Below are 26716 nucleotides of genomic sequence, written 5' to 3' on the forward strand. Positions count from 1 at the left end.
AGAATACTGACTAAGATTCACATTGCTGACACCATATCGCTACATCCTAGGTTTCCATCTTATTTTCTAACATAGTTCTTTCCCTGACACTTCAGCACACTTGTCATTAATATGAATTGAATCTATATAATTAACTTTACTTTTTTTGGTAATTTAAAGTGTTAAAAAGAAAACCCAAAGGTAAGTATAGATAAAAGTCACCGTGTCTCCTATTTCTCAAACCCCACTCCTACCTTCCTGTAAGTAACCAGTGTTAGTTAACAATTCCATTACACTTCTATGTATTTAAAAACAAGCTCTTTCTATAAAAATAGTATATAACTTTCTGCAATTGGTTTCTTTCACTTTTATCATGGGCATTTCCCAAAATAGGTCAGACAGTATATTCAGGTGTTTTTTTTCAATTTCTTCTTATTAATATATAACTGAGAGGAAGGGAGAAAGACATACACCCGCATGCGCCCCGATCGGGATCCACCCAGCAGGCAATCCCTGTCTGGTGCTGATGCTCTGTCTATCTGGGGCCATGCTCTCAATTAAGCTATTTTTAGCACCTGAGGTGGAGGCTCCACAGAACCCTCCTCAGCACCCAGGACCGATGCACTTGAACCAATTGAGCCATGGTTGTGGGAGAAGGAGAGAGAGGAAGAGAGAGAGAGAGGGACAGAGGTAGACAGGAAGAGAGAGAGGGAGGAAAAGAGAAGGAAAGGGAGAGAGAAGGAGAGAGAGAGAGAGAGAGAGAGAGAGAGAGAGAGATATGGAGGAAGAGGAAAGGAGGAGGAGGGAGGGTGAGGGAGGGAAAAGGGGGTCGGGAGAAGCAGATAGTCACATTTCCTATGTTACCTGACTAGGAATCAAACCCAGGACTTCCACATTCTGGGCAGATGCTCTACCACAAAACCAACTGGCCAGGGCCAACAAGTTCTTCATAGGATTATTGTTCTCCTTTCTCAACTTGGTACCTCTCTTTCATGCTACAAATTCTCCTCAACTATGGGAAGAGTCTTGCTAATCCACTGATAGTTTTCTTCAAAACTACCAAAGTAGGCCCTGGGCGGTTGGTTCAGCGGTAGAGCATCGGCCTGGTGTGCGGGGGACCCGGGTTCGATTCCCGGCCAGGGCACACAGGAGAAGCGCCCATTTGCTTCTCCACCCCCCACCCCCTCCTTCCTCTCTGTCTCTCTCTTCCCCTCCCGCAGCCAAGGCTCCATTGGAGCAAAGATGGCCCGGGCGCTGGGGATGGCTCCTTGGCCTCTGCCCCAGGTGCTAGAGTGGCTCTGGTCGTGGCAGAGCGACCCCCCGGAGGGGCAGAGCGTCGCCCCCTGGTGGGCAGAGTGTCGCCCCCTGGTGGGCGTGCGGGTGGATCCCGGTCGGGCGCATGCGGGAGTCTGTCTGACTGTCTCTCCCCGTTTCCAGCTTCAGAAAAATACAAAAAAAACAAAACAAAAAAAAAACTACCAAAGTAGAAAATGTATTTAGACTACAAAACATAGACTTATGGTGAATGAGCAAAATACTTCAAGCACAGTATGATTCCAGTCCAAAAGTAATCTGATCTTGTCTCTCTTTGGCATCAATGCTCAAACCAGGAGCCTTCAGAGACAAACTCCTCTCACTACAAACACTAACTCGTAGGTGTTTTTTTTGCCAATTGTAGCCTAAAATTTAAAATTTAAAAGCTCTATCTGCTCTGTAGTTGGCCCACTTCTAGCCAGCTTTTTTTTTTTTTTTTTTTTTTTTTTACAGAGAGAATCAGAGAGAGGGATAGACAGACAGGAACGAAGAGAGATGAGAAGCATCATCAGTTTTTCGTTGCGACACCTTAGTTGTTCATTGATTGCTCTCTCATATGTGCCTTGACCGCGGGCCTTCAGCGGACTGAATAACTCCTTGCTCCAGCCAGCAACCTTAGGTCCAAACTGGTCAGCTTTGCTCACACCAAATGAGCCCGCGCTCAAGCTGGCAACCTTGGGGTCTCGAACCTGGGTCCTCCTCATTCCAGTCGAACGCTCTATCCACTGCGCCACTGCCTGGTCAGGCTCTAGCCACCTTTCAACTGTTAACTACATTAACCATCCCATAGCCCACTATTATTGATTTGAACTTTGGGGTTTTCCCTAAGTTCCACTAGAAATAGTATATACCTCTGATATCAATCTGAGTTAGATGAAGGCAGCACCTGTCTTTTTTATTTATTACTATCACCTAAACCCTCACTAGTACCTGATATAATATTATCATATAATAATATTCAATAAATATTCAAAAAGATGGCATATTTAATTTTGCTATCAATTTGATGTCATCTACCCTATAACTTTAATTAAAGTTCAAACCTCTGATCCATTGATGAGATCCCTCTCTTGCCCTGACATCTTATTTTTCTTTTCTTTTTTTTTTGTCTTGCAATGGAATTTTGAAAATGAGTGAAAGTAAAAAAAAATGTGCTTAATTAATTACTTTGAAGTAGGTGTAAGGAAGTACCCTATACCATGGCTTTTCAACCACATGGTCCACCAGTTAGCTAGAACTTTCATGTGGTCTGCACAAGAGGTAACTGCCCTGATCTTGTATGAAGATTACAGACCCAATGATCCTGGTCGAATTCAGTTCTGTTCAGGGTGATTTCCACCTTAGCAGTCCCTGAAATAATTCTATTTTCACCGGTCCCCAGGTGTAAAAAGGTGGAAAACTACTGCCGAGACTGATTTATTGTGGCACTTACCACTCATATTCTAACTTCAGCTCCTACTTTATATTTTCCACATATTTACATAGACATACCTAACCTAATCATTAACAAATACTCTATAAGTTTTACTGTGAGCTACAAATGAGTGTTTACAATCATTAGCATCATTAAGAAAAGCAAATCAGAATATATTAAATACATCTATATTTTTCCAAACTAAATAAAGTTGTAGCTTCATACCTGGCCAGTACTGAAGATCTGAACAAAGGCTTTTAAGAGTTCCTGAATGTTGTTTATACAAGCAAGAGGAACGTAAAGTGCTGAATACATCTATGTAACCTGCAGAGAAATTGGGAAAAGTAAATGTTTTAATTGCCAAATATAAAAAAGTTCACATAAAATATAATTTTACCAAGTTATTAGAAAAACCAAAATAATGAGTTTTGCCTTGTATTTGTACAAACTTTTATAAACATCTAAAAGCACTGCTAATCTAAATATAGTTCTTTATCCAGGCCCTGGCCGGTTGGCTCAGTGGTAGAGCGTCGGCCTGGAGTGCAGAAGTCCTCGGTTCGATTCCCGGCCAGGGCACACAGGAGAAGCGCCCATTTGCTTCTCCTCCCCTCCCCCTCTCCTTCCTCTCTGTCTCTCTCTTCCCTTCCTGCAGCGAGGCTCCATTAGAGCAAAGATGGCCCAGGCACTGGGGATGGCTCCTTGGCCTCTGCCCCAGACGCTAGAGTGGCTCTGGTCGCAACAGAGCAACGTCCCGGAGGGGCAGAGCATCGCCCCCTGGTGGGCAGAGCTTCGCCCCCTGGTGGGCGTGCCAGGTGGATCCTGGTTGGGCGCATGCGGGAGTCTGTCTGACTGTCTCTCCCCGTTTTCAGCTTCAGAAAAAGAAAAAAAGAAAAATAAATAAAAAAATATATAGTTCTTTATCACTTGTCAATCGTTTTATCTACAAATATAGTGGCCAATGACATTAAATTCAAATTAAGAGGCAAAGGCAGTGCCTGACCAGGCAGTGCCACCGTGGATATAGCACCAGATCATTTGGCTTGAGCCCAAGGTCATTCGTTTGAGCAACGGGTCACTCGCTCTGCTGGAGCCAACCTCCTCCCCCACCCCCGGTCAAGGCACATATGAGAAAGCAATCAATGACAACTAAGGTGCCGCAATGAAGACCTGATGCTTCTCATCTCTCTCCCTTCCTGTCTGTGTGTCACTATCTGTCCCTCTCTCTGACTCTCTATCTCTAGGGGGAAAAAAAGAGGTAAAGGCATATATTTTTAGTAAAATTATTTTTAGTTAAGACCATAAAAACATAAAGGATCATTATTTCTTAAGAGATCATTTTTAAACCTCTAATGAACAATGTAATAAAACCAGAGGAACTACGATCTTTCTCTCTTAAAGCTCCCATAGTCATTTGGAATAAAGAAAGCTCCTTCCATAGCTATTAGGCATGAACTCTCTGGTGTTCCTTTCTAACTCCTATTCTTTTTTTTTTACAGAGACAGAGAGAGAGTCAGAGAGAGGGATAGACAGGGACAGACAGACAGGAACGGAAGATGAGAAACATCGATCATTAGTTTTTCATTGCACATTGCTATACCTTAGTTATTCATTGATTGCTTTCTCATATGTGCCTTGACCGTGGGCCTTCAGCAGATGGAGTAACCCCTTGCTCAAGCCAGCAACCTTGGGTCCAAGCTGGTGATCTTTTTGCTTAAACCAGATGAACCCGCGCTCAAGCTAGCGACCTCGGGGGTCTCGAACCTGGGTCCTCAGCATCTCAGTCCGATGCTCTATCCACTGTGCCACTGCCTGGGCCGGCTCTAACTCCTATTCTTGACCAATGGGCCCATCCTGCTTTACATCCATGATCCTATGGAAAAGGTACACAGAAACAACAAAAACAGTGGTTCTCATCTATCCCTGTATCCCAGTTAGGATTCAGAAATTCTTCAAAGAACCCTTAGAGCCTGACCAGGCAGTGGTGCAGTAAATAGAGCGTCGGACTGGGATGCAGAGGACCCAGGTTCGAGATCCCGAGGTCGCCAGCTTGAGCTCGGGCTCATCTGGTTTGAGCAAAAAGCCCACCAGCTTGAACCCAAGGTTGCTGGCTCCAGCAAGGGGTTACTCAGTTTGCTGAAAGCCCACGGTCAAGGCTGAAGGCCCACGGTCAAGGCACATATGAGAAAACAATCAAAGAACAACTAAGGTGTTGCTACGCGCAATGAAAAACTAATGATTGATGCGTCTCATCTCTCTCCGTTCTTGTCTGTCCCTGTCTATCCCTCTCTTTGACTCACTCTCTGTCTCTGTAAAAAAAAAAATAAAATAGCCCTGGCCAGTTGGCTTAGCGGTAGAGCGTCAGCCTAGCGTGCGGAGGACCCGGGTTCGATTCCCGGCCAGGGCACACAGGAGAAGCGCCCATTTGCTTCTCCACCCCTCCGCCGCGCTTTCCTCACTGTCTCTCTCTTCCCCTCCCGCAGCCAAGGCTCCATTGGAGCAAAGATGGCCCGGGCGCTGGGGATGGCTCTGTGGCCTCTGCCCCAGGCGCTAGAGTGGCTGTGGTCGCAACATGGCGACGCCCAGGATGGGCAGAGCATCACCCCCTGGTGGGCAGAGCATCGCCCCTGGTGGGCGTGCCGGGTGGATCCCGGTCGGGCGCATGCGGGAGTCTGTCTGACTGTCTCTCCCCGTTTCCAGCTTCAGAAAAATGAAAAAAAATAAAAATAAATAAAAATAAAAATAAAAAAATAAAAAAAGAAAAAAAAAGAACCCTTAGAGTGAAGTTAGAAACCCTTCTGCCTATCTAAGGCTAGAAAATGACTGGCAGTTTATGTTAACTAGTGTTACTCTAATAAATTGGAAGGAAGGAAAGAAGGAAAGAAGAAGGGAGGAAGGGAGGAAGGGAGGGAGGGAGGGGAGAGAGGGAGGGAGGAAGGGAGGGAGGGAGGGGCGAGAGGGAGGAGGGGAGGGAGGGAGGGAGGGAGGGAAAGAAGGAAGGAAGGAAGAAAGGAAGGAGGAAGGAAGGAAGGAAGGAAGGAAGGAAGGAAGGAAGGAAGGAAATAGCTAGCAGTAAGACAAACAACCCTATAAGGAAATATAAATATGAAGACTAGAAGAGCAATAATAATATAATAAAAACTTTACTGAACACTTACTATGGGCCCCATATACTTTAAATTATTTCATCTGGTCCTCTAGAGTGAGATAGTTATTCCTCACACTCATATGGAAAAATAACAATTTAGAAAAATTAAATAAGTACCATAGTCAATCAGTGGCAGGATTGAATTTGATCCTAAACTCTACTCACTCTTAACCACTAAGTCTCAGGGAGAAGAAGGTAGTATAGCACAAAAAGATAAGCAAAGAGAAGCAGATTTTTAATCTAAGCCCCAAGATCAAATACTTTTCATTTTATTCTCACTCCTGAATTTTTTTTATTTTTCTTCCAGCCCTTATGCAAATTAAGCAACAACAAAAAATACAACAATTAGTACATGAATTAAGTTTATACAGAGTGCAGTTTCAAATCAAACCTTCATCTCAAACCTGCTCACTCTTGTGTTCCTGGGATTTTATAGCTTGTACTGATTTTTAAAATCTGCTCTTCCATCAATATAGAACAAGTATTTTGACAAGCCTCTAACATTCCTTGTTTGGATATCACCCAAAAAGAAATTCAGAAAGTTGGTATCTCTTTCAACAAAAGGCCCACCTACTATAATTTCAGACTGTTACCAGACTCAAGGTAGCATGGTGCCTAGAATCCAGTATATGTCATATGCTGTATTAGATCCTGGAACAGACACTAGATTGTAGTGGAAAAACTAGTCATTTGGTGAAATTAAACTTTTATTTGGTAAAATCTAAATAAAGTCTGTATTTTAAAGTAATACACCAATGTTAATTAGTTCTGACAACATACTATGGATGTATAAAGTAGTCAGCATTAGGGGAGCCAGGTGATGTATCTTTGCAAGTTCTCTTTGTAAATCTAAAATTATTCTAATATAAAAAGTTAGCCAAAAAACAGAAGGAAGGAAATAACTTGGCAAAGAACCTGGTATATAGTGAATGTTAATAAATGGTATCTATTATAATTATTAATAGTACTAAAATTAATTAAAGCAATAAATATATTAACTTACCATATTTATTTTCAAAGAAAGACTGTGCAGAGACATAAGATGTATGCCAATGGGAAGAAATGGTTTTGCCTTTACAAAATCCAGGAAGTAGACTGTCTACCAATTGATCAATCTGTCCAATTTTTAATTCAGATAATCCAAGGTCCCTCAAGTTAAGCACAGGCTGTAAAACATTAAATCAACCAAATAAGCATTAAAATTATCAAGATATTTAATTTATAAAGTACTTAACAGTTTAAACAATATAGGTTTTAAAAATCTAATAAATATATTGGCTTTCTTTTTCTTTTTAATATATAAATTGATAAAAATATTTTTATAGTTCTAGTTTTCCTGGGGTCAGTCATGTGAGGTTAGACAAAGGTTGAAAAAACTGATACTCCCAATTGTATCATCGTCAGTCCTTGGAGCTTTAAAGCACCCTCCAGTCTCTAGTGCCCATAAACCAAAGCCCAACTGATAAATAAAGGGTTTGCTCTCTGCTACCACAGGGCGTCTCACTCCTCGGGTCTCATGAAGAGATCCTTTTTGAACTGAGAGGTTCCAGAGTTAGCCATACCAAAGTCTAGTAAGGAGGGAAATTCAACAATGTGTGGCCTAAACAGCGGTGGCATAGTGAACAGGCATCAACCTGGGATACTGAGGTCCCAGGTTCAGAACTCTGAGATCGGCCCTGGCTGGTTAGCGCAATCAGTTAAGACAGTGGTTCTCGAACTTTTTGAAGTCGGGGCGCATTTAAAATCCTACAAATAAATGTAGGCGCACTATATACACATTTCCAAGATATATGTTATAATAATTAAGTCAAATATTAAAGAAAAATAAGTCCAAGCGTGCTTTTATGGTAATTAAACCAAATAAAGACAACAAAATTAAAGTTATTCTGACATTTTTAGCCTGACCAGGTGGTGGCGCAGTGGATAGAGCATCGAACTGAGATGCGGAGGACCCAGGTTCGAGACCCCGAGGTCGCCAGCTTGAGCACGGGCTGATCTGGTTTGAGCAAAAGCTCACCATCTTGGACCCAAGGTCGCTGGCTTGAGCAAGGGGTTACTCGGTCTGCTACAGCCCCATGATCAAGGCACATATGAGAAAGCAATCAATAAACAACTAAGGTGTCGCAGTGAAAAACTGATAATTGATGCTTCTCATCTCTCTCTGTTCCTGTCTGTCTGTCCCTGTCTATCCCTCTCTCTGACTCTCTCTCTGTCTCTGTAAAAACAAACAAAAAAACATTTTTATGTTATATTTTTTGAGTTACGCATTTTAGAATTCATAAAAAAGAGGGGTTAAAAAATTAAAAAATGACAAAAAAGTTATCTTTTTATATATATAGATACATTCTTAGTAAGATTTAGTAAATTCAGCAGGTCATGGTGCAAATTTGTTTTTTCATTCTTGTGTTTATGAGAAATATGAGCCTGATGTGTGTCCTAGCGATTTCTTCAAAATTTGGGCATATATTTGAAAGGCAAACTCTCATTTCCTCATCAATACATTGAAGAATTCCCCTCTTTTTACTTTTAATTGTATTGAGTGCAGAAAACCCCCACCATACATATCATCTTAACTTTACACCAAACAAAGGATAGAAGAAACTTGCCTCCAGTCTTTCCGGGGAACATGGGGGGTAGTGTAAACAAGCCAGCACACAGCTTAACAGCCTTTTGCAATCTAATCAGGCAAGTGAGGTGAGGGGTTGGGCAGACTGTCTGTCAGCTTACAGCCAATTCCACACACCTTTGTCCCCCAAAAATCTAAACTCCAAAAACCCTGCTGGTTTTTTGGTCCCCAATGGGCACATATTTCTCTGGAATACCATAGGGTGCACCTGGAAATCTTCTAGGGTGCACCAGTGCACCCTGGCGCACACTTTGAGAACCACTGGGTTAAGAGCATCGTTCTGAAACAACAAGGTTGCTGGGTTTAATCCCCAGTCAGGGCACACAGAGGAAGCAACCAAAAAATGCAAGGCTGAGTAGAACAACAAATCCTTCCCTTCCCCCTCCTCTCCTCTCTCTGTCTTTCTAAAAATTCAATAAAAATTAAGCGGTGGCCGGATGGTTTGGCTGGGTGGAGCATCACCCTGGAGTGTGGAGGTTGCCGGTTAGATTCCCTGGTAAAGGCACATATAGGAACAGTCTCTCTCTCCCTGCCTCTCTCTCTCAAAACAAAACCCTGAAGTCACCAGCTTGAGCATGGGATCCTATGTTCGCTGGCTTGAAGCCCAGGGTTGCTGGCTTGGCTAGAGTTCCTCAATAAAGGCACATATGAGAGGCAATCAATGAACAACTAAAATGCCACAACCATGAACTGATATTTCTCATCTCTTCCCCTTTCTGTGTATCTCTCTTGCTTAAAACAAACAAAAAAAAAAAGTGTGAAAACTATGCAACATATATACTTAACTAAAACAGTTCCAACATAACTACAAATAGATAGGGGTGAGTTAGTTTTTTGTCCACATGAGCCAACAGACACACAAAGACAACGATTACAAGCCCCAAACAGCTAGAAATTCAAGTAAGGAGAGCAAAAATAAACAGAACAAGTAAAGTATCAACTTTGTACAATTGATATAAAGTTAGATCCATGAATTATATAGTTCTAGGTTGACGTCCAAGGGGTTATCACTTATTAGCTTTGTGACAAGTAATTCATATTCTTAGAATCCATTTCCTCATTAGTAAAATGACTATGAAATATGTCCTGCCCGATTCATGGCACAGCACAAATCAGAGGTCATGCTTTACTCATCTACATATCCTGTCATACACAGTAAGATATTTAAAAGCATTACAATAAGAAATACTTATTTCATTTTAACACTCATTTACTTTCTTCTTTTTTGAGAGTGATGAGAGAGTAAGACAGAGACCCTGGAAGTGAGAGATGAGAAGCATCAACTCATAGTTACACCACTTTAGTTGTTCATTGATTGCTTCTTACACGTGTCTTGACCAGGGAACTCAAGATGAGCCAGTGACCCCTTGCTCAAGCCAGTGACCTTGGGCTTCAAGCCAGCGACCTATGGGCTCAACCTGGCAACCTTGGGGCTTCATATCTAGAACCTCAGCATCTCAGGTCGATGCTCTATCCACAGCACACCAGTCAGGCAACATTTACTCTTAATTATGTTGTATGAAGTACCTATAAAACTCAAGTGTGTACTGTACTAAAATACTCATATTTCCAAAGAACATTACAAGCGATAGCCCACAGTCTCTGCAGAAGCGTCAGGAGTAATAATGTATGCCTTTGTACTTTATAATCTATTGATGGTTTCTGTGAAAGTATAATAGATGAAGAAAAAAGGAAATAAAGCTAAGTATAAAAACACTTTCCCAAATATACACAGCTTACAATGGAAATGCAATAAAAAAACAAGTCAAAGGACACATTCAATATAGAATAAAGTGCAGACTCTGCAATAAAAAGTCAAAGGCACATAAAAATATATTTTAACTTTAGAAATAACTTACAGTAATATTTTGCTTATAGACAGGGATATATAAAAGCTACAAGAAAATTCTCCAAACCATAGTTGTTCAAATGTGAAAATAAAGAAAAAATTTTAATAATGAATAATCTAATATGGTAAGCCCAAATAATATAATATTGAAAAGAGTCTAGAAAAAAGGCTAAGGTGTTAAATTTTGATGTTCTCTTGCTCAGAAAATGCTGAAGTATTAAAATGTTCCTCAGTGTGACTCGTGCAGCCCTTCATGGCTAGTGCCCTTCCTGGCCCAGCCAGATTTCTTACGTGGCTAAAAAAACCATGTGAGCTGAGCATCAGCCATGCCTAGTGAAGGTGGGTTCTGCCTCACTCACTCCCTCTTTTTTCTAAGACAAGTTTTCCTAACTGGTTTTGCAAACAGGGAAGAACAGGTTTAAAAAAAAAAAACCTTTGTAGAAGTGTTGTTTTAGAAAACCATCACACAACTACAAATAGTCTCTGAAACTCTTCTCTTTGTGGTTCATTGTTTTGTGTTTTTTTTTGATACTGCTGGAGGAGTGACTGTCCCTGCCCTGGACGGACTGCCAGGCAGACCTGCTGGAACCCCTCGAGATATCTCCCTGGTGCACTGACCCATTCTTCAACAGAAAGCTTTTCTCCAGAGACTTTTCCTCCATGAGAGGCTCACAGCTATACCTGGGCAGCTTTACTGGCCCAACAGACTCCTGTTTGGAATTAAATATCACCAATGACAATAAGACAACATGGTCAGGAGGGAGATGGCATTTTTGAACACAGGGGATGGTGTTTTGGTGCACAGGTAACTGACTCTGGAGTACTTTTCCTGGTTTCCAGGTAAAAGCTCATAGTTCCCATTAAGAAAGAGAATACATATCTCCAAAGACATCATGCTGGCCCTTGGCTGATGTGAATAATGTGGCAAAAGTCTCCAAGGGTAAGACCGACTATCAGGAGACAAAATGTCCTTCAGTTTAAACTTCTTTCCTTTTTTGTTATTAGCAACTTTCAGGCTAACTGGGGTCTTGGCTGGCATTTTGGAATTTGAGAATGTCTCTTTTGCAAAACTTTCTTCATAGGTTCTATGTTTCCAGCAATCCTTTCGATAGGAACAGTCATATCATTTTTCTCAAGTAGCTTCAGAAGTGGCTGTGAAAGGAGTTGGAAGTCAAGAGACCTTCCTAAAGTTTCAGCTAAGTGGGGCTTTCTGAAGAGTTGGTTACAACATCTAGTCCCTTCCACAACGTGGAGAAACCAGCGGTCCTGACGCCTCCTGGCACACAGCCCCACCTCCCCTACACAGACCCAGCCTCAAAGCGCAAGCTCCTTACAGCATGAAGGCGCCCACGCCCGCATCTCCACACTAGCCAGCTGGCTGGAGGGAAGGTGGGAACCAAAATAAAATATTTAGAAGTACCTTTTAAACTACATATTAAAAACTATACAGTATGAGACCCTGGCAGGTTGGCTCAGCAGTGGAGTGTCGGCCCGGCATGTGGAAATCCTAGGTTTGATTCCAGGCCAGGGCACACAGGAGAAGCGACCATCTGCTTCTCCACCCTTCCCTCTCTCCTCTCTTTCTATCTCTCTCTTCCCCTCCTGCAGCCAAGGCTCCATTGGAGCAAAGTTGGCCCGGACGCTGAGAATGGCTTCAAGGCTCCCACTTCAGGCGCTAGAATGGCTCCAACTGCAGCAAAGCAATGCCCCAGATGGGCCGAGCATCGCCCCTAGTGGGCATACCAGGTGGATCCCAGCTGGGCACATGCAGGAGTCTGCCAGTCTGCCACCATGCCACTTCTCACTTCGGAAAAATACCAAAAAAAAAAAAAAAAAAGTGGTGAAAAAAAACAAAACACAGAGCAACTAATTTCCTAAGTGAGAGAAGGCTTCACTGAGGCAACAGGGAATTCGAAAAATGATGGAGAAGGAAGCTTTGGATAAGGGCAAACAAAAAGGTCATCAAAGGGCCTGGAATGTCTAAGAGGGAGCACAATGTTTAGTGATGAAAAGGACTAGAAAGATAGGCTATGGCCAGATTGTGAAGAGCCTTGTTTGAATTTAATTCTATAGATAATAGTTAGTTTTGTTTTACAGGAAGAAAACAGAAGATAAACTGGGTAAGAGGGCTAATGGGCAAGAAAAAGGTTATGAGCCTGATTTAAGCCCTGTTTAAGGATGGAAAACGAATTATAGACAAAAGACATTTGAAGAAACCAGCAGAGTATAGGGATTGAGAGGGTTCTGGGTGAATGTGCTGGTTATTTATTTATTTATTTATTTATTTAGTATTTTTCTGAAGCTGGAAACGGGGAGAGACAGTCAGACAGACTCCCGCATGCGCCCGACCGGGATCCACCCGGCACGCCCACCAGGGGGCGATGCTCTGCCCCTCGGGGCGTCACTCTGTTGTGACCAGAGCCTCTCTAGCTCCTGGGGCAGAGGCCAAGGAGCCATCCCCAGCGCCTGGGCCATCTTTGCTCCAATGGAGCCTCGGCTGCAGGAGGGGAAGAGAGAGACAGAGAGGAAGGAGAGGGGGAGGGGTGGAGAAGCAGATGGGTGCTTCCCCTGTGTGCCCTGGCCAGGAATCGAACCCGGGACCTCTGCACGCCAGGCCGACGCTCTACCACTGAGCCAACCGGCCAGGGCTGTGCTGGTTATTGATCTGCTGTCTTAGCTCCTTTTCAGCCTTTTTGTTGGCTCCACGAACATGGATCTGGGCCCTTTTGAATATTTTTGCTTTGCCAGCTGACACAATGTTAAATTTTGTCAGTAGAGGGTGCTGGGGACCAAACAGTCAATGGGGTTTTTGGAGTTTAGATTTTTGGGGGACAGAGGTGTAGGGAACTGGCTGTAAGCTGACAGTCGACCCAACTCTCCACCTCACTTGCCTGATTAGGTTGCAAAAGGCTAAGCCCTTCCCTACACCTCCATGTTAGCTGATATTCATCCTAACCCTCATGTCCCCCAGAGAGACTGGAGGCAAGTTTCTTCTATCCGTTGTTTAGTGTAAAGTTAAGATGATATGTATGGTGGGGATTTTCTGCACTTGGTAAAATTTATGGGTTGCCTTGGAAACGTGATCAGAGCTCTCACTGATTTGCTAATGGCCCACTTTGCCCTATAAATAAAGCAACATGCGGTTTTTGGGCATGCTCTGTTTCTGCTATCAGCTTTGCAGAGCCCTCCAAACCCATTCTTTAATTCTTTAAGCCTGTTTTCTTAATTCCGCGCCATTCCCACTCAGGACCTGGAATTACTACATTGTTGGAGGAAAGGTTTTGTTTCTGGTTCTGATGTGCTCAAGGCTTTGGTCTGCACCATCCCACGGTTCCCCTGCAGGACTTCTCCAGTGAAAGATATCCCATGAACAGTTTTCCCTGGAACCCTAGAGGGCAGATTTCCATCAAGTTCAGCTTGCATGGCTGAATACAGTGACTTCTCTGCCATTCAGTGAGCCAATACCACGATGTCCTCCTTAACACAGTCAAAACCTCACCCTGGGGGAGGAGTAGAATTCTTCCTGGGAAACTACCTGAATCCTAGGAGCGTTAGTTGCTCCTTAAATTTATTAGTCCTACATCTTTTAGAGTTTTCTTTACTTATTACTAGCCAATCCTTAGTAATTACAATCCCCTATAAAAATTGAATTTTTACATTATACTAAAAAATTCTATTTTTCTACATTACATGTTCACTGTTCAAGTGACTGTAGTTATTCACTCCTGGTCGGACCCAGACTGATAAAGAAGGGCTAAAACCACTGTAAGACCAAATATAATGAAATTTGGGGGGAGTGGCTCAGTTCTAAACATCTTTAATTTTTGCCTGACCTGTGGTGGCGCGGTTGATAAAGCATTGACTTGGAATGCTGAGGTTGCCAGTTCAAAACCCTGGGCTTGCCCAGTCAAGGCACATACAACAAGCAATCAATGAACAACGAAAGTGAAGCAACTATGACTTGATACTTCTTGTTCTCTCCCCTCCTCTCTCTGTAAAATCAATAAATAAAATTTAAAAAAAAATTTTTTTAATTAAAAAAAAAATTTAAACATCTTAATTTTTAAGGCCCTGGAGCCTATCCAGAGGGGTAATTTAATAGGCCACTACCTAAATTACTTTAGAGAAATGTTAGGGTTGGAGAGATATTTGGGAGTTATCAGCATGTAGATATAAACAGATGTTAAGATATAAAAATTGATTACATAACATAGGAGACTATTCATAATAAAAATTAAGGATAGCTCTGGCTAGTTGGCTCAGTGGTAGAGCATTGACCTGGTGTGTGGAAGTCCTGGGTTCAATTCCCAGTCAAGGCACACAAGAGAGGCAATCATCTGTTTCTCCCCTATTCCCCCTTCTCTCTTTTTCTCTTTCTTCCCCTCCCACAGCCATGGCTCCATTGATTTGAGCAGTTGGCCTGGATGCTGAGGATGGCTCCACATAGCCTCCACCTCAGTCACTAAAAATAGCTTGGTTGCAAGCAGCCCCAGATGGGCACAGCATCGGCCCCAGACAGGGGTTGCCAGGGTATCCCTATTGGGGCATATGCGGGAGTCTGCCTCTGTATCTCTCCTATTCTCATTTAAAAGAAAAATAGGATAAACGCAGGGTACACCCAATATTTAAGGTTTACAATAAAAAAGAGCCAGCAAAACAGAAAGGAAATAACTATCATCAATGTAATATCACTCAATTCAAAAGAATATTTTGGAAGTAGTACATGTTCATCAAAGTTAAATGCTCAGAAAAGTTGAAACAGATGTGGATTTTAAAATAGGTCTGTATTTAACATTAAGAAAGTGAACACTGATTTTAACAATAGGTCTATAAAATGGTAAATGTAGTAACCAAACTATGCTGCTTGTAGATGCAGTAAAAGTTTTTTTGTTGTTGGTTTTTTTTTTTTGTATTTTTCTGAAGCTGGAAATGGGGAGAGACAGTCAGACAGACTCCCGCATGCACCGGACCGGGATCCACCTGGCACACCCACCAGGGGCGATGCTCTGCCCACCAGGGGGCGATGCTCTGCCACGACCAGAGCCACTCTAGCGCCTGGGGCAGAGGCCAAGGAGCCATCCCCAGCGCCCGGGCCATCCCTGCTCCAATGGAGCCTCGGCTGCAGGAGGGGAAGAGAGAGACAGAGAGGAAGGAGGGGGAGGGTGGAGAAGTAAATGGACGCTTCTCCTATGTGCCCTGGCCGGGAATCGAACCCGGGTTCCCCGCACGCCAGGCCGACGCTCTACCGCTGAGCCAACCGGCCAGGGCCGATGCAGTAAAAGTTTAACAAGTACAGAACCCCCTTATCCAGTTTTGCTTTCCCCTGTTTCAGTTACCTGCTACCTACTGTGGTCTGAAAATATTACATAGAAAATGCCAGAAATAAAACAATTCATAGCCCTGGCCGGTGGCTCAGTGGATAGAGCGTAGACCCAGCAAATAAATGTCTCAGGTTCGATTCCCAGTCAGGGCACACAGGAGAAGTGACCATCTGCTTCTCCCATCTCCCTCTCCTTCTTCTCTACCTCTTCCCCTCCAGTGGCTTGATTGGTTCGAGCATGGCCCTAGATACTGAGGATAGCTCCACTGGAGTGCATCAGCCTCAGGTCCTAAAAATAGCTCCATACTCGAGCACTGGCCCAAGACGGAGATGCCAAGTAGATCCTGGTTGGGGTGCATGCAGGAGTCTGTCTATCTTCCCTCCTCTTACCTTATAAAATAAAATAATAAAACAAATAATAAAACAAAATAATTAAAGAATAAAAAACAATTCGTAATTTTAGAGTGTGCGCCATTCTGAATAGCATGTCGAAATCTCATGCTCTCTCTTCCTTCAGGCCTTGGACCATGACTCATGCCTTGTCCAGAGTCTCCATGCTGAATATGCTCCCCGCCAGTTAGTAGCCCTCTTGGTTATCACATTCAAGACTGCAGTTTTGGTTATCTGATGGACTGTAATATGTTCAAGTCTCCTTTTACTTAATACATGATGGCGCCAATGCATAAAAGTAGTGATACGTCAAAAAAAAAAATAGTGATACGTCAAAGAGAAAGTCATAAAGAACTTCCTATAAGTGAAAACATGAAAGTTCTTAATTAGAAAAGAAAAAAGCCTGACCAGGTGGTGGCACAGTGGATAGAGCGTCAGAATGGGATGCGGAGGACCCAGGTTCGAGACCCCGAGGTCACCAGCTTGAGCGTGGGCTCATCTGGTTTGAGCAAAGCTCACCAGCTTGGACCCAAGGCCCCTGGCTTAAGCAAGGGGTCACTTGGTCTGCTGTAGCGCCCTGGTCAAGGCACATATGAGAAAGCAATCAATGAACAACTTAAGTGTCGCAACGAAAACTGATGATTGATGCTTCTCATCTCTCTTCGTTCCTGTCTGTCTGTCCCTATCTATCCCTCTCTCTGTCTCTGTCTCTGTAAAAAAAAAAAAAAAAGTATTGTAAGCTGAAACTGCAAAGGTCTATGGTAAGAACAAATCCTCTATCTGGAAATTGTGAAGGGAAAAGAATTTATGCGAGTTAGGCTGTCATATCTCAAATTAAAAGGTTATAACCACAGTGCATAGTGCTTAGGGAGGATGGAAAGGCATTAAATTTGTCAATGCAAGATATAAACAAAAAACATGTTCCAGTCTGACTGACTGGTGATGATGAGATGGAGAGAGTTGTCGACCTGGGATGCTGAGGTCCCAGGTTTCAATCCCCGAGGTCACCTGTGTGAGCGCAGGCTCATATGGCTTGAATGCAGGCTTGCCAGCTTGAGCAGGGGGCTGTTGACTTGAGCGTGGGATCATCAACATGATCCCATAGTTGCTGGCTTGAGCCCAAAGGTCACTGGCTTGAAGCTTAAAGTCGCTGACTTGAGCAAGGAGCTACCCAGTCAAGGCACTTATAAGAAACAATCAATGAACAAGTAAAGTGACACAACTACGAGTTGATGCTTTTCATCTCTCTCTCCCTTCCTGTTTCTGTCTCTCTCTTGTGCTTAAAAAAATAAAATAAAAAAGAAAATGTTCCAACAGATGGTAATGTGTTACACCAGAAAACACTGAGCAGAAAGATTTCAGCAGGGATTCCTTGGAATAATTGACTAGTCACATAACTTATTGCAGCCTATTATTATACCTGTTCAATTTTAAATTATTGTTGTCAATCTCTTACTGTGCATAATTTATGAATCAAATATCATAGGTATGAGTGTACAGGAAAAAACAGTATATATGTAAATGGCTTGGTACTATCTGCAGCTTCACACATCCATTGGGGGGTCTTGGGGTGCATCCCCCACAGATAAAGGAGGACTAGAATATAATTAGAAGTTGACACTACTTTTTCAAAAAGTCTGACAGCAAAGGAAAAAGAAGTTAGTAGCTTGAAGAAAGTTAAAAGAGAGAATTTTTACTTATGCTGTGTTGTGGGTATTTGGATAAGCAAGACTTGATGAAAGCCAAGTCACCAAATAGCAAAGGAGGTGAAAGCAGAGTTGAGGTAGGGTGGTTAAGAATAAAAATGTTTGGCCCTGGCCGGTTGGCTCAGTGGTAGAGCATCGGTCCGGCATATGGAAGTCCTGGGTTTGATTCCTGGCCAGGGCACATAGGAGAAGCGCCCATCTGCTTCTCCACCCCTCCCCCTCTCCTTCCTCTCTGTCTCTCTCTTCTCCTCCCGCAGCCAAGGCTCCATTGGAGCAAAGTTGGCCCCGGTGCTGAGGATGGCTCCACGGCCTCCGCCTCAGGTTCTAGAATGGCTCTCGCTGCAACAGAGCAATGCCCCAGATGGGCCGAGCTTCACCCCCTGGTGGGCATGCTGGGTGGATCCATGTCGGGGCATGAGAGAGTCTGTCTCTCTGCCTCCCTGTTTCTCACTTCAGAAAAATACAACAAAAAAAAGAATGAAACTGTTTGTGCAGCAACAATGAGTACTTATTCAACAATAGGACTAATGAAGGTATCTTCAGAGATTAAGAACATCAATTCTGTATTAAGACCATTAGGCTTATTTACTTCAACACTGGCTTCTAAAGTACAGCTACTATTTTTTTTTTTAATTAATTTTTCCCCATTGATTGAGAGAAAGAGAGGAAGGGAGAGAGGGGGTCTGAGGGAGAAGGAGAGAGAGAGAGAGAGAGAGAGAGAGAGAGAGAGAGAAGCATCAACTCAATGTTTCACTTTGTTGTGCACTTATTGGTTGCTTCTCACATGTTCCTTGACTGGGGATTGAACACATGACCTCAGCACACCAGGAAAGTGCTCCATCCACTGAACCTCCTGGCCAGGATAGTGTAGCTACTTTTCAAGCCCCAAAAATGTACTTTAGTACTGACCTAGCAATTCCACTTAACGAGTCAAAGATTCAAATATATGGTGATATAAAATTACTTGACTTTGAGTGATGGGTACACAATGCAATCAACAGTTCAAATGTTAGAGAGATGTTCACTGGAAACTGATGTACTCTTAACTTATCAATGTTATCTAAATAAACTTAATTTAAAAATTAAAAAATTTTAAAAAAAGTCAAAGATTTAGCAGCATGGATAATAAAATGGTATTAATAGCAACAAAAAACTGGAAACAGCCTGACCGGTGGTGGTGGCACAGTGGACAGAGTGCTGATCTGAGACACTTGAGGTCCGAGGTTCAAAATCCCAGGATCACCTGAGTTGAGCACAGGTTCATCAGCTTAAGCGTGGGGACACCAGCTTGAGTGCAGGATCATCTATCTACCTGATCCTAAGGTCACTGGGTTGAGCAAGGGGTCACTGGCTCAGCTTTGTTGGGGACCAAAAAATCAACAGGGTTTTTAGAGTTTGGATTTCTGGGGGACAGAGGTGTGGGGAACTGGCTTAAGCTGACAGTCTGTCCAACTCCCCACCTCAGTTGCAAAAAGCTAAGCCCTTCCCCACACCTCCATGTTAGCTGTGATGCTCGTCCTGCCCCCCATGTTCCTTGGAAGGAAAGACTGGCTTCTTTGTGTATGTTAAGGTATTCCGGGTGTTTTCTGCATTTGGTGGAATTCTTGGGTTGCCTTGGAAACTGTAATCAGAAAAGATCTTATTGATTTGCTCATGTCCCACTTTGCCCTGTAAATAAAGGAAGATGTGGTTTTTGGGTGCAGCCATGTTTTCTGCTAGGCGGTCTGTTTCTGCCAGCAGTAATCGCAGAGCCCTCCAGACCCCATCTTTTATTCTTTAATTTTTTAAGTGTATTTTTCTTAATTCTGCACCGTTCTCGCTCGGGACCTGAATATAGTAGTCATGCAGGTTCGCGACACAGCTTGAGACCCCCCCCATCAAGGCATATATGAGAAGCAATCAATGAACTAAAGTGATACAAGTATGAGTTGATGCTTCTCATCTCTCTCCTTTCTTATCAAAAAACAAAAAACAAAGAACAAAAAGAAGGGAAAAAATATCCACCAATGGGACATCATATAATACTTTGAAGTCATTAAAATTTTGAAAAATGTATGGTATAACAAGTTCATAAGACTATTAAATGAAGAAAGCAGAATCTAAATCAGAACTGCAATATGATCCAATTATTATAAAAAAACAAAAGCATGATAGAAAAAAACTGAAATATGAACACAAAATTTTAGCATTATCTCTGAGGAATTTGTTCACAGATGAACTTCATTTCTTTGATGTACATATTTATAAAAATTAACATAACTTTGCTGCGTGTAGTAATTATTTTTTAAGATTTTATTTATTGATTTTAGAGAGAGGAGGGAGGGAGAGGGAGACAGGAAGAGAGAAAGAAAGAGAGAGAGAGAGACTGGCGGGAGGAAAAAGAAGCATCAACTCATAGGTAGTTGACTCTCGCATGTGGCTTGACCGGGCAAGCCGGGGTTTTGAACCAGCGACCGCAGCGTTCCAGGTCCATGTTTTACCCACTGAGCCACCACAGGGAGTATTTTCCTTAGGAAAGCTCTCTTGGGCTATAGTTTGGGAGAAGACTGTCAGGACAGTAGAACAACAATGGAATGCCTACAGAAAGAGGCACTAAGGATCGGGTAAACAGTATAGAAAACAAAAGCATAAAGATGACAAAGATAAATTTTCATCTAATTAAATTTTATCTTAACACTGACCAAAAAACCATTCCCACAAAAGTGAACTTTCTTTAACTCTTCCTCTACTGTCCTGTGCCACAGTCCGTGATATCAAGTACTAAGAATATAAGCTATTTATTGGTTAAAGTCGCTTTGGGAAACTTACCTACAGATTTTCTATTTTAAAAAATATATTTTACCCTGGCCAGTTGGCTCAGTGGTAGAGCGTTGGCTTGGCGTGCAAGGGTCCCGGGTTCGATTCCCGGCCAGGGCACACAGGAGAAGCGCCCATCTGCTTCTCCACCCCTCCCCCTCTCCTTCCTCTCTGTCTCTCTCTTCCCCTCCCGCAGCTAGGCTCCATTGGAGCAAAGATGGCCCGGGCGCTGGGGATGGCTCCTTGGCCTCTGCCCCAGGCGCTAGAGAGGCTCTGGTCACAACAGAGCGATGCCCCGGAGGGGCAGAGCATTGCCCCCTGGTGGGCAGAGCGTCGCCCCTGGTGGGCGTGCTGGGTGGATCCCGGTCGGGCGCATGCGGGAGTCTGTCTAGCTCAATATATATATTGAGCTATCTTATTAATGAGTCTTGTAAACAAGAGGGTTCCTGGTAGGGAATCCTAGGCAACAATGAATTTATAATTCTCAGAATACTGAAAGAACAGTTTCGCAGCTTACATATTTTACTTGCAGGTACCTACACTCAGTTGTTCAATTACACTGAAAGTTGCTATAAGGCAGCAGATGGTAACTTTACTATTCCATCCTCCCTGAGACTCAGCACGTAAATATGGTCAGTTAACTATGGATTTACTGCTACTCTTAAAGCAACGCATCAGAAAATCTATTATATCTGAATGGTATCACACAAATAGTTACCTAGGAGTCAACACCAAATCGACTTCCGTGTGAAATTTTTTATAAATTAAATGTTAAGGAATAAAACAAACTGCCTGACTAGGCGGTGGTACAGTGGATAGAGCGTCAGACTGGGATTGAGGAAGACCCAGGTTCGAGACCCCGAGGTCGCCAGCTTGAGTGCGGGCTCATCTGGTTTGAGCAAAAGCTCACCAGCTTGGACCCAAGGTCGCTGGCTCAAGCAAGGGGTTACTCGGTCTGCTGAAGGCCCATGGTCAGGGGACATATGAGAAAGCAATCAATGAACTAAGGTGTCGCAACAAAAAACTGATGATTGATGCTTCTTATCTCTCTCCGTTCCTGTCTGTCCCTATCTATCCCTCTCTCTGACTCTCTCTCTATGTAAAATAAATAAATAAATAAATAAATAAATAAATAAATAAATAAATAAAACTAACTTTTCCATCTATATAATTAAGCCAGAACTGGATCTCTTTAATCATAAAGGAGATTTAGCTGATGACATAAATCATCTTATTACAAATGCTTAAACATAGAAAAACGCTTCAAATATGTTTACAATGCACAAAATCAAAACACTTTCTCAGACAAACAGGGTAAAACTTATTACGTCATTGCTGGGAGCCTCCTGCTCAGGAACCACTTCTCGATGCTGGTTTTGAGAAACGGACACACTGGCAGAAGAGGTGTTTTTTGGTGAATGGAAGGCAGTGATGAGATGACTCAGAGGAACTGTAACCTAAAAATGATGAAAGTTAATATTAAGTAGTGCATACCACCACAAATGAGTAAATCAAACAAAATCTGGCTTTTGTGAAACCCTGGAAATCTTAAGTCTGTTCAAATACCAGATTATACACAATCCAAAAGATCTGTTCAAACTAAAATTCTTTGGTATACTTCTGAGGTGTCTGAGCAAAAGACTTCATTATTTATGAGGAAATGTGCTTTATCTTAGAAATTGTATTCAAACATTACCTTACTATTTTGTAGAATGAATGCTTATAAAGCTGAACATATCAGAAGAATCAGGCAGGTTCCTTAAACTTTTGCTTACTTTTCTGAACATTGTGAACATTACCTACTTCTTTTTAAGGCTTATTGTAGAGTATACAAATGTCAATGATATGAAACACCACTGTACCGGAAGAATTAATGTATTAACTTTAGTAATGTACTGGAGATAAATGACTGAAGCTTTAGGAGTGCATAGGAGCCACATTTTTTTTTTTTTTTACAGAGACAGAGAGAGAGTCAGAGAGAGGGACAGATAAGGACAGACAGGGAGAGAGATGAGAGGCATCAATTCTTTGTTGCAACCTTAGTTGTTTACTGATTTCTTTCTCATATGTGCCTTACCAGGGGGCTACAGCACAGCAAGTGAAACTTTGCTCAAGCCAGTGACCCTGCACTCAAGCTGGCAACCTCAGGGTTTCAAACCTGGGTCCTCCACATCCCAGTCCTACGCTCTATCCATTGCGCCACTGCCTGGTCAGGCACCACAATAATTTGTATGACATTTTGAAGTAAATTAAATAAATAAATGTATGTACTGTTCACAGAAATCGAGATATTTTATAGCATCATATTCATTTTGAAGTATCCCCTGATTTTTGTGAGCAGTATATTTTGTGTTAGACAGACAGACAGACAGGAAGGGAGGAAAATGAGAAGCATCATCTCATAGTTGTGGCACCTTATTCATTGATTGTTTTCTCATACATGCCTTGATGGTGGGGGGGCTCTAGCTGATATAGTGACCCCTTGCTCAAGCCAGTGACCATGTCTATGATTCCATGCTCAAGCTGCCATTCCTACACTCAAGCTGGGTGAGCCCAACACTCAAGCCAGCGACCTTGGGGGTTTCAAACCTAGGTCCTCAGCATCTCAGACCTACGCTCTATCCACTGCACCATTGCCTGGTCAGTTTGAATTAAATATTTTTGAACATGCTTCTTTAACAGCCAGTGTTATATTTTTCAGATGCACAAAGCTCAGTGATTACTTTCAACTAAATTATTATCTAATTCACATATACTGTATGTCATGCAAGCTGCAATTTCCTTGTCAAAATTACTGGCTGCCAAATTTATACCTGTTTCTTCAGCTATACCTTTTGATATTTAGAATTTTTAAATTTCTGTAGATTTTGTAGAATGTAATGTGTTCACTGCCTTTGTGATGTAGCAGATAACCCTACAATTTGTATGTAAACTTAATGATTGGGCTTTCAATACAGTATTCATATAAAGCAATAAACACTAATGTTATGGGGGGAAAAAAGAGAGAAAGAGAGAGCTCTGCAGATGGCTACTACTTTTCCTGAACATGCAGATGTCCGGGAGATGCCAAGCTATGAACTAGGGCTAGCTGCCACTAATGCTAGGCCTGGGGCCACAGTGAGAGAGGCATGGAGCACACCAGGCCAGGTGCTGCTTGTTTGGGGTTTGTGAACCTTAAGAAATTTTAGGCAAGACAGCAGCATGCATCAAGACAAGCCATTTGTATGGAAAAGCCACTGTAAACAGCCTGGGTGGGCCTGAATGTTGGATGGGACAGGGTCTCAGGAAGTCACCAGAGTGGGATAATAGCGTTAGCCTAATACATGAAGACTTAGACATGGAATCAGCCTGCTGTTCGGTGCGGGGGAGGGGGTGAGCTCAGCAAAGGAACAATGGCCTCTGCCAGCACTCTGTCTGAGGGATAGCTGTCCCTCCAGCATTCACCTTGAAGCCAGAACATTTAATCCCTCCCTTATATGCCTGGCACCTTTCCAGTTGCCACCCCAGCATTCAAGCTCAGCAAGAGTGAGTCTGAGCAAGTTTGAACACAGGCCCTTTAAGAGGACTCTTGGGTGACAGCAGAGGAAGGGCAGCGTGAGAGAACTCCTTGACTTCTCTCCCCTTGAAATTTGAACGATCTGAATAGCTGCAACAGGAAATAAACCCCCAGCTCCACACACAGGCGGGCTAATGGAGGATGGGGGAGAATGAGGACACAGCCCTGCAGCCAAGAGCTCATCCACAGATAGGGCTCTGGAGAGGGGAGGAATCTGGCTGTCTGGGTTTCCGTACCAGGAAGAGTGGAGAGTCAGTGGGAGCTCTGACAATGAGAACAGCAACTAAATGCTGGAACCTGGGCAGGGGAAACAGCTCTGGGACATTGCTCGTTCACCTGCGGTCTGCCCACAGCCTGCAACCCAGGCAGAGAAACGGAGACACAAAACCACACAATCCCTCAGCGTCTCGCAACTTGCCTCCCTTCACCCTTGGTATTGGGGTGCAAAGGACATTAGCAGCATACCCAAGAACTAATACTGAAGAACCACTGTTTCCCCTGAGCAAAGAGGTTACTGTATGTCTGGTTCTCAATCAGGGCGCAGGGAAGAACACACAGAGGCCCAAGGTCGCTATTGCTGGAACAAAGAAGACAGCTAGGTTACCCCAACCCAGCCGACCCCCAGTTAAAAGCTGCAATTCAGCATTACCTGTTGTAAGATAATAGAAAGATCTCTTGGAAGTTATCTGCTCTAAAAGCTACTGATACCAACGCCTAGACCAGGTGTAGTCAACCTTTTTATACCTACCGCCCACTTTTGTAATATCTGTTAGTAGTAAAATTTTCTAACCGCCCACCGGTTCCACAGTAATGGTGAAAGTTACTTATAAAGTAGGGAAGTAACTTTACTTTATAAAATTTATAAGGCAGAGTTACAGCAAGTTAAAGCATATAATAATAATTACTTACCAAGTACTTTATGTCGGATTTTTGCTGTTTGGCAGAATAACTCTTTATAAAACAACTTACTATGGTTAAATCTATCTTTTTTTTTTTTTTTCCTGAAGCTGGAAACGGGGAGAGACAGTCAGACAGACTCCCGCATGCGCCCGACCGGAATCCACCCAGCACGCCCACCAGGGGCGATGCTCTGCCCCTCCAGGGCGTTCGTTGCTCTGCCAGGACCAGAGCCACTCCAGTGCCTGGGGCAGAAGCCAAGGAGCCATTCCCAGCGCCCGGGGCTATCTTTGCTCCAATGGAGCCTTGGCTGCGGGAGAGGAAGAGAGAGACAGAGAGGAAGGGGGGGAGGGTGGAGAAGCAAATGGGCGCTTCTCCTATGTGCCTTGGCCGGAAATCGAACCCGGGTCCCCCGCACGCCAGGCCAACGCTCTACCGCTGAGCCAACCGGCCAGGGCCTAAATCTATCTTTTTTTTTTTTTTTAAATCTATCTTTTTATTTATACTTTGGTTGCTCCGCTACCGCCCCCCATGGAAGCTGGAACGCCCACTAGTGGGCGGTGGGGACCAGGTTGACTACCACTGGTCTAGACAGAGGAGGAGCCCATCAAGTACCACGAATTACCAAGGGGGTGATGCAGTTCAGAAAGAAAATTAAAAATATCTGTCAAGCAAGCAATGTGTTTCCAGTGTGAAACAAGTGTGCTTAGGTTTGCTCAGTTGTATTTCGCATTGGTGCAGGGCAGCGCCCTGTGTATGGTCTATGGAAGGCTGCATGCAGGTGCTTGCCCTCAGGGCAACATATTGCAAACTGCAGACTGCCTGCAACAGTAGGGAGGGGCGACTGTTTGCTACTGTCTGCCAGAGAAGGGGTATTTCCACTGGGCCTATTTTGCTGGGGAGAGCTGAGGTTGGTGGGAGCCTGAGAGTCTGGGGGGAGAGTTTGGAGAATGAGCAGGGGTTGTGGAACTGGAGACCAAGTAGGGGCTTGGGAGCTCTGTTGAGGTTGGTGGACGCTGAGAGAGAGAAATAAGTGGTATTCCCTGCCTGTTTGCTTGTCCACCCTTACGAGCCTCTAATAGGCGGAATGGCCCACCATTTTCTGGCTCCACAGTTTTTTTATCGTCTTCCTGAATCCAACGTGAACCTTCATGGCCAGGGCTGTGGCCCCTGGCCTTACAAAATCCAAAAAGCAAACTTAAACACATGGAAAGATGGGAATATAAACAAAAGAGAATTCAAAATTATAGTTCTGAAAATAGTCAACAAAGTGTGAGAAAACAGGCAATTTAATTCATTCAGAAAACAAATTAATAAACAAAAAGAGTATTTTACCAAAGAGATTGAAACTTTAAAAAAGAACCAAACAAAAATTCTGGAGATGGGCCCTGGCCGGTTGGCTCAGCGGTAGAGCGTCAGCCTAGCGTGCGGAGGACCCGGGTTCGATTCCCGGCCAGAGCACACAGGAGAAGCACCCATTTGTTTCTCCACCCCTCCACCGCGCTTTACTCTCTGTCTCTCTCTTCCCCTCCCGCAGCCAAGGCTCCATTGTTGCAAAGATGGCCCGGGCGCTGGGGATGGCTCTGTGGCCTCTGCCTCAGGCGCTAGAGTGGCTCTGGCCGCAACATGGCGACGCCCAGGATGGGCAGAGCATCGCCCCCTGGTGGGCAGAGTGTCGTCCCCTGGTGGGCGTGCCGGGTGGATCCCGGTCGGGCGCATGCGGG

At 43.5% G+C, this 26716-nt stretch overlaps 1 protein-coding gene and 1 pseudogene across 2 annotated transcripts in view; both read right to left on the reverse strand.

The window, feature by feature from the left end:
• Positions 1 to 26716, reverse strand: part of YME1L1 (YME1 like 1 ATPase) — an 86012-nt gene that overhangs the window by 40136 nt on the left and 19160 nt on the right. Inside the window, exons 2-4 of one of the 2 annotated variants that reach the window (XM_066384867.1) lie at positions 21868 to 21996; positions 6856 to 7018; positions 2933 to 3031 (exon numbers count right to left, since the gene is read on the reverse strand). In XM_066384867.1, the coding sequence (XP_066240964.1) occupies positions 2933 to 3031; positions 6856 to 7018; positions 21868 to 21996 (391 nt within the window). The remainder of the gene's footprint in view (positions 1 to 2932; positions 3032 to 6855; positions 7019 to 21867; positions 21997 to 26716) is intronic. The other variant, XM_066384868.1, reaches the window with a different exon arrangement.
• Positions 10798 to 11366, reverse strand: LOC136405610 (cdc42 effector protein 3-like; annotated as a pseudogene).

This window comes from Saccopteryx leptura, chromosome 5 (assembly GCF_036850995.1).
Source record: "Saccopteryx leptura isolate mSacLep1 chromosome 5, mSacLep1_pri_phased_curated, whole genome shotgun sequence".
NCBI lineage: Eukaryota > Metazoa > Chordata > Mammalia > Chiroptera > Emballonuridae > Saccopteryx > Saccopteryx leptura.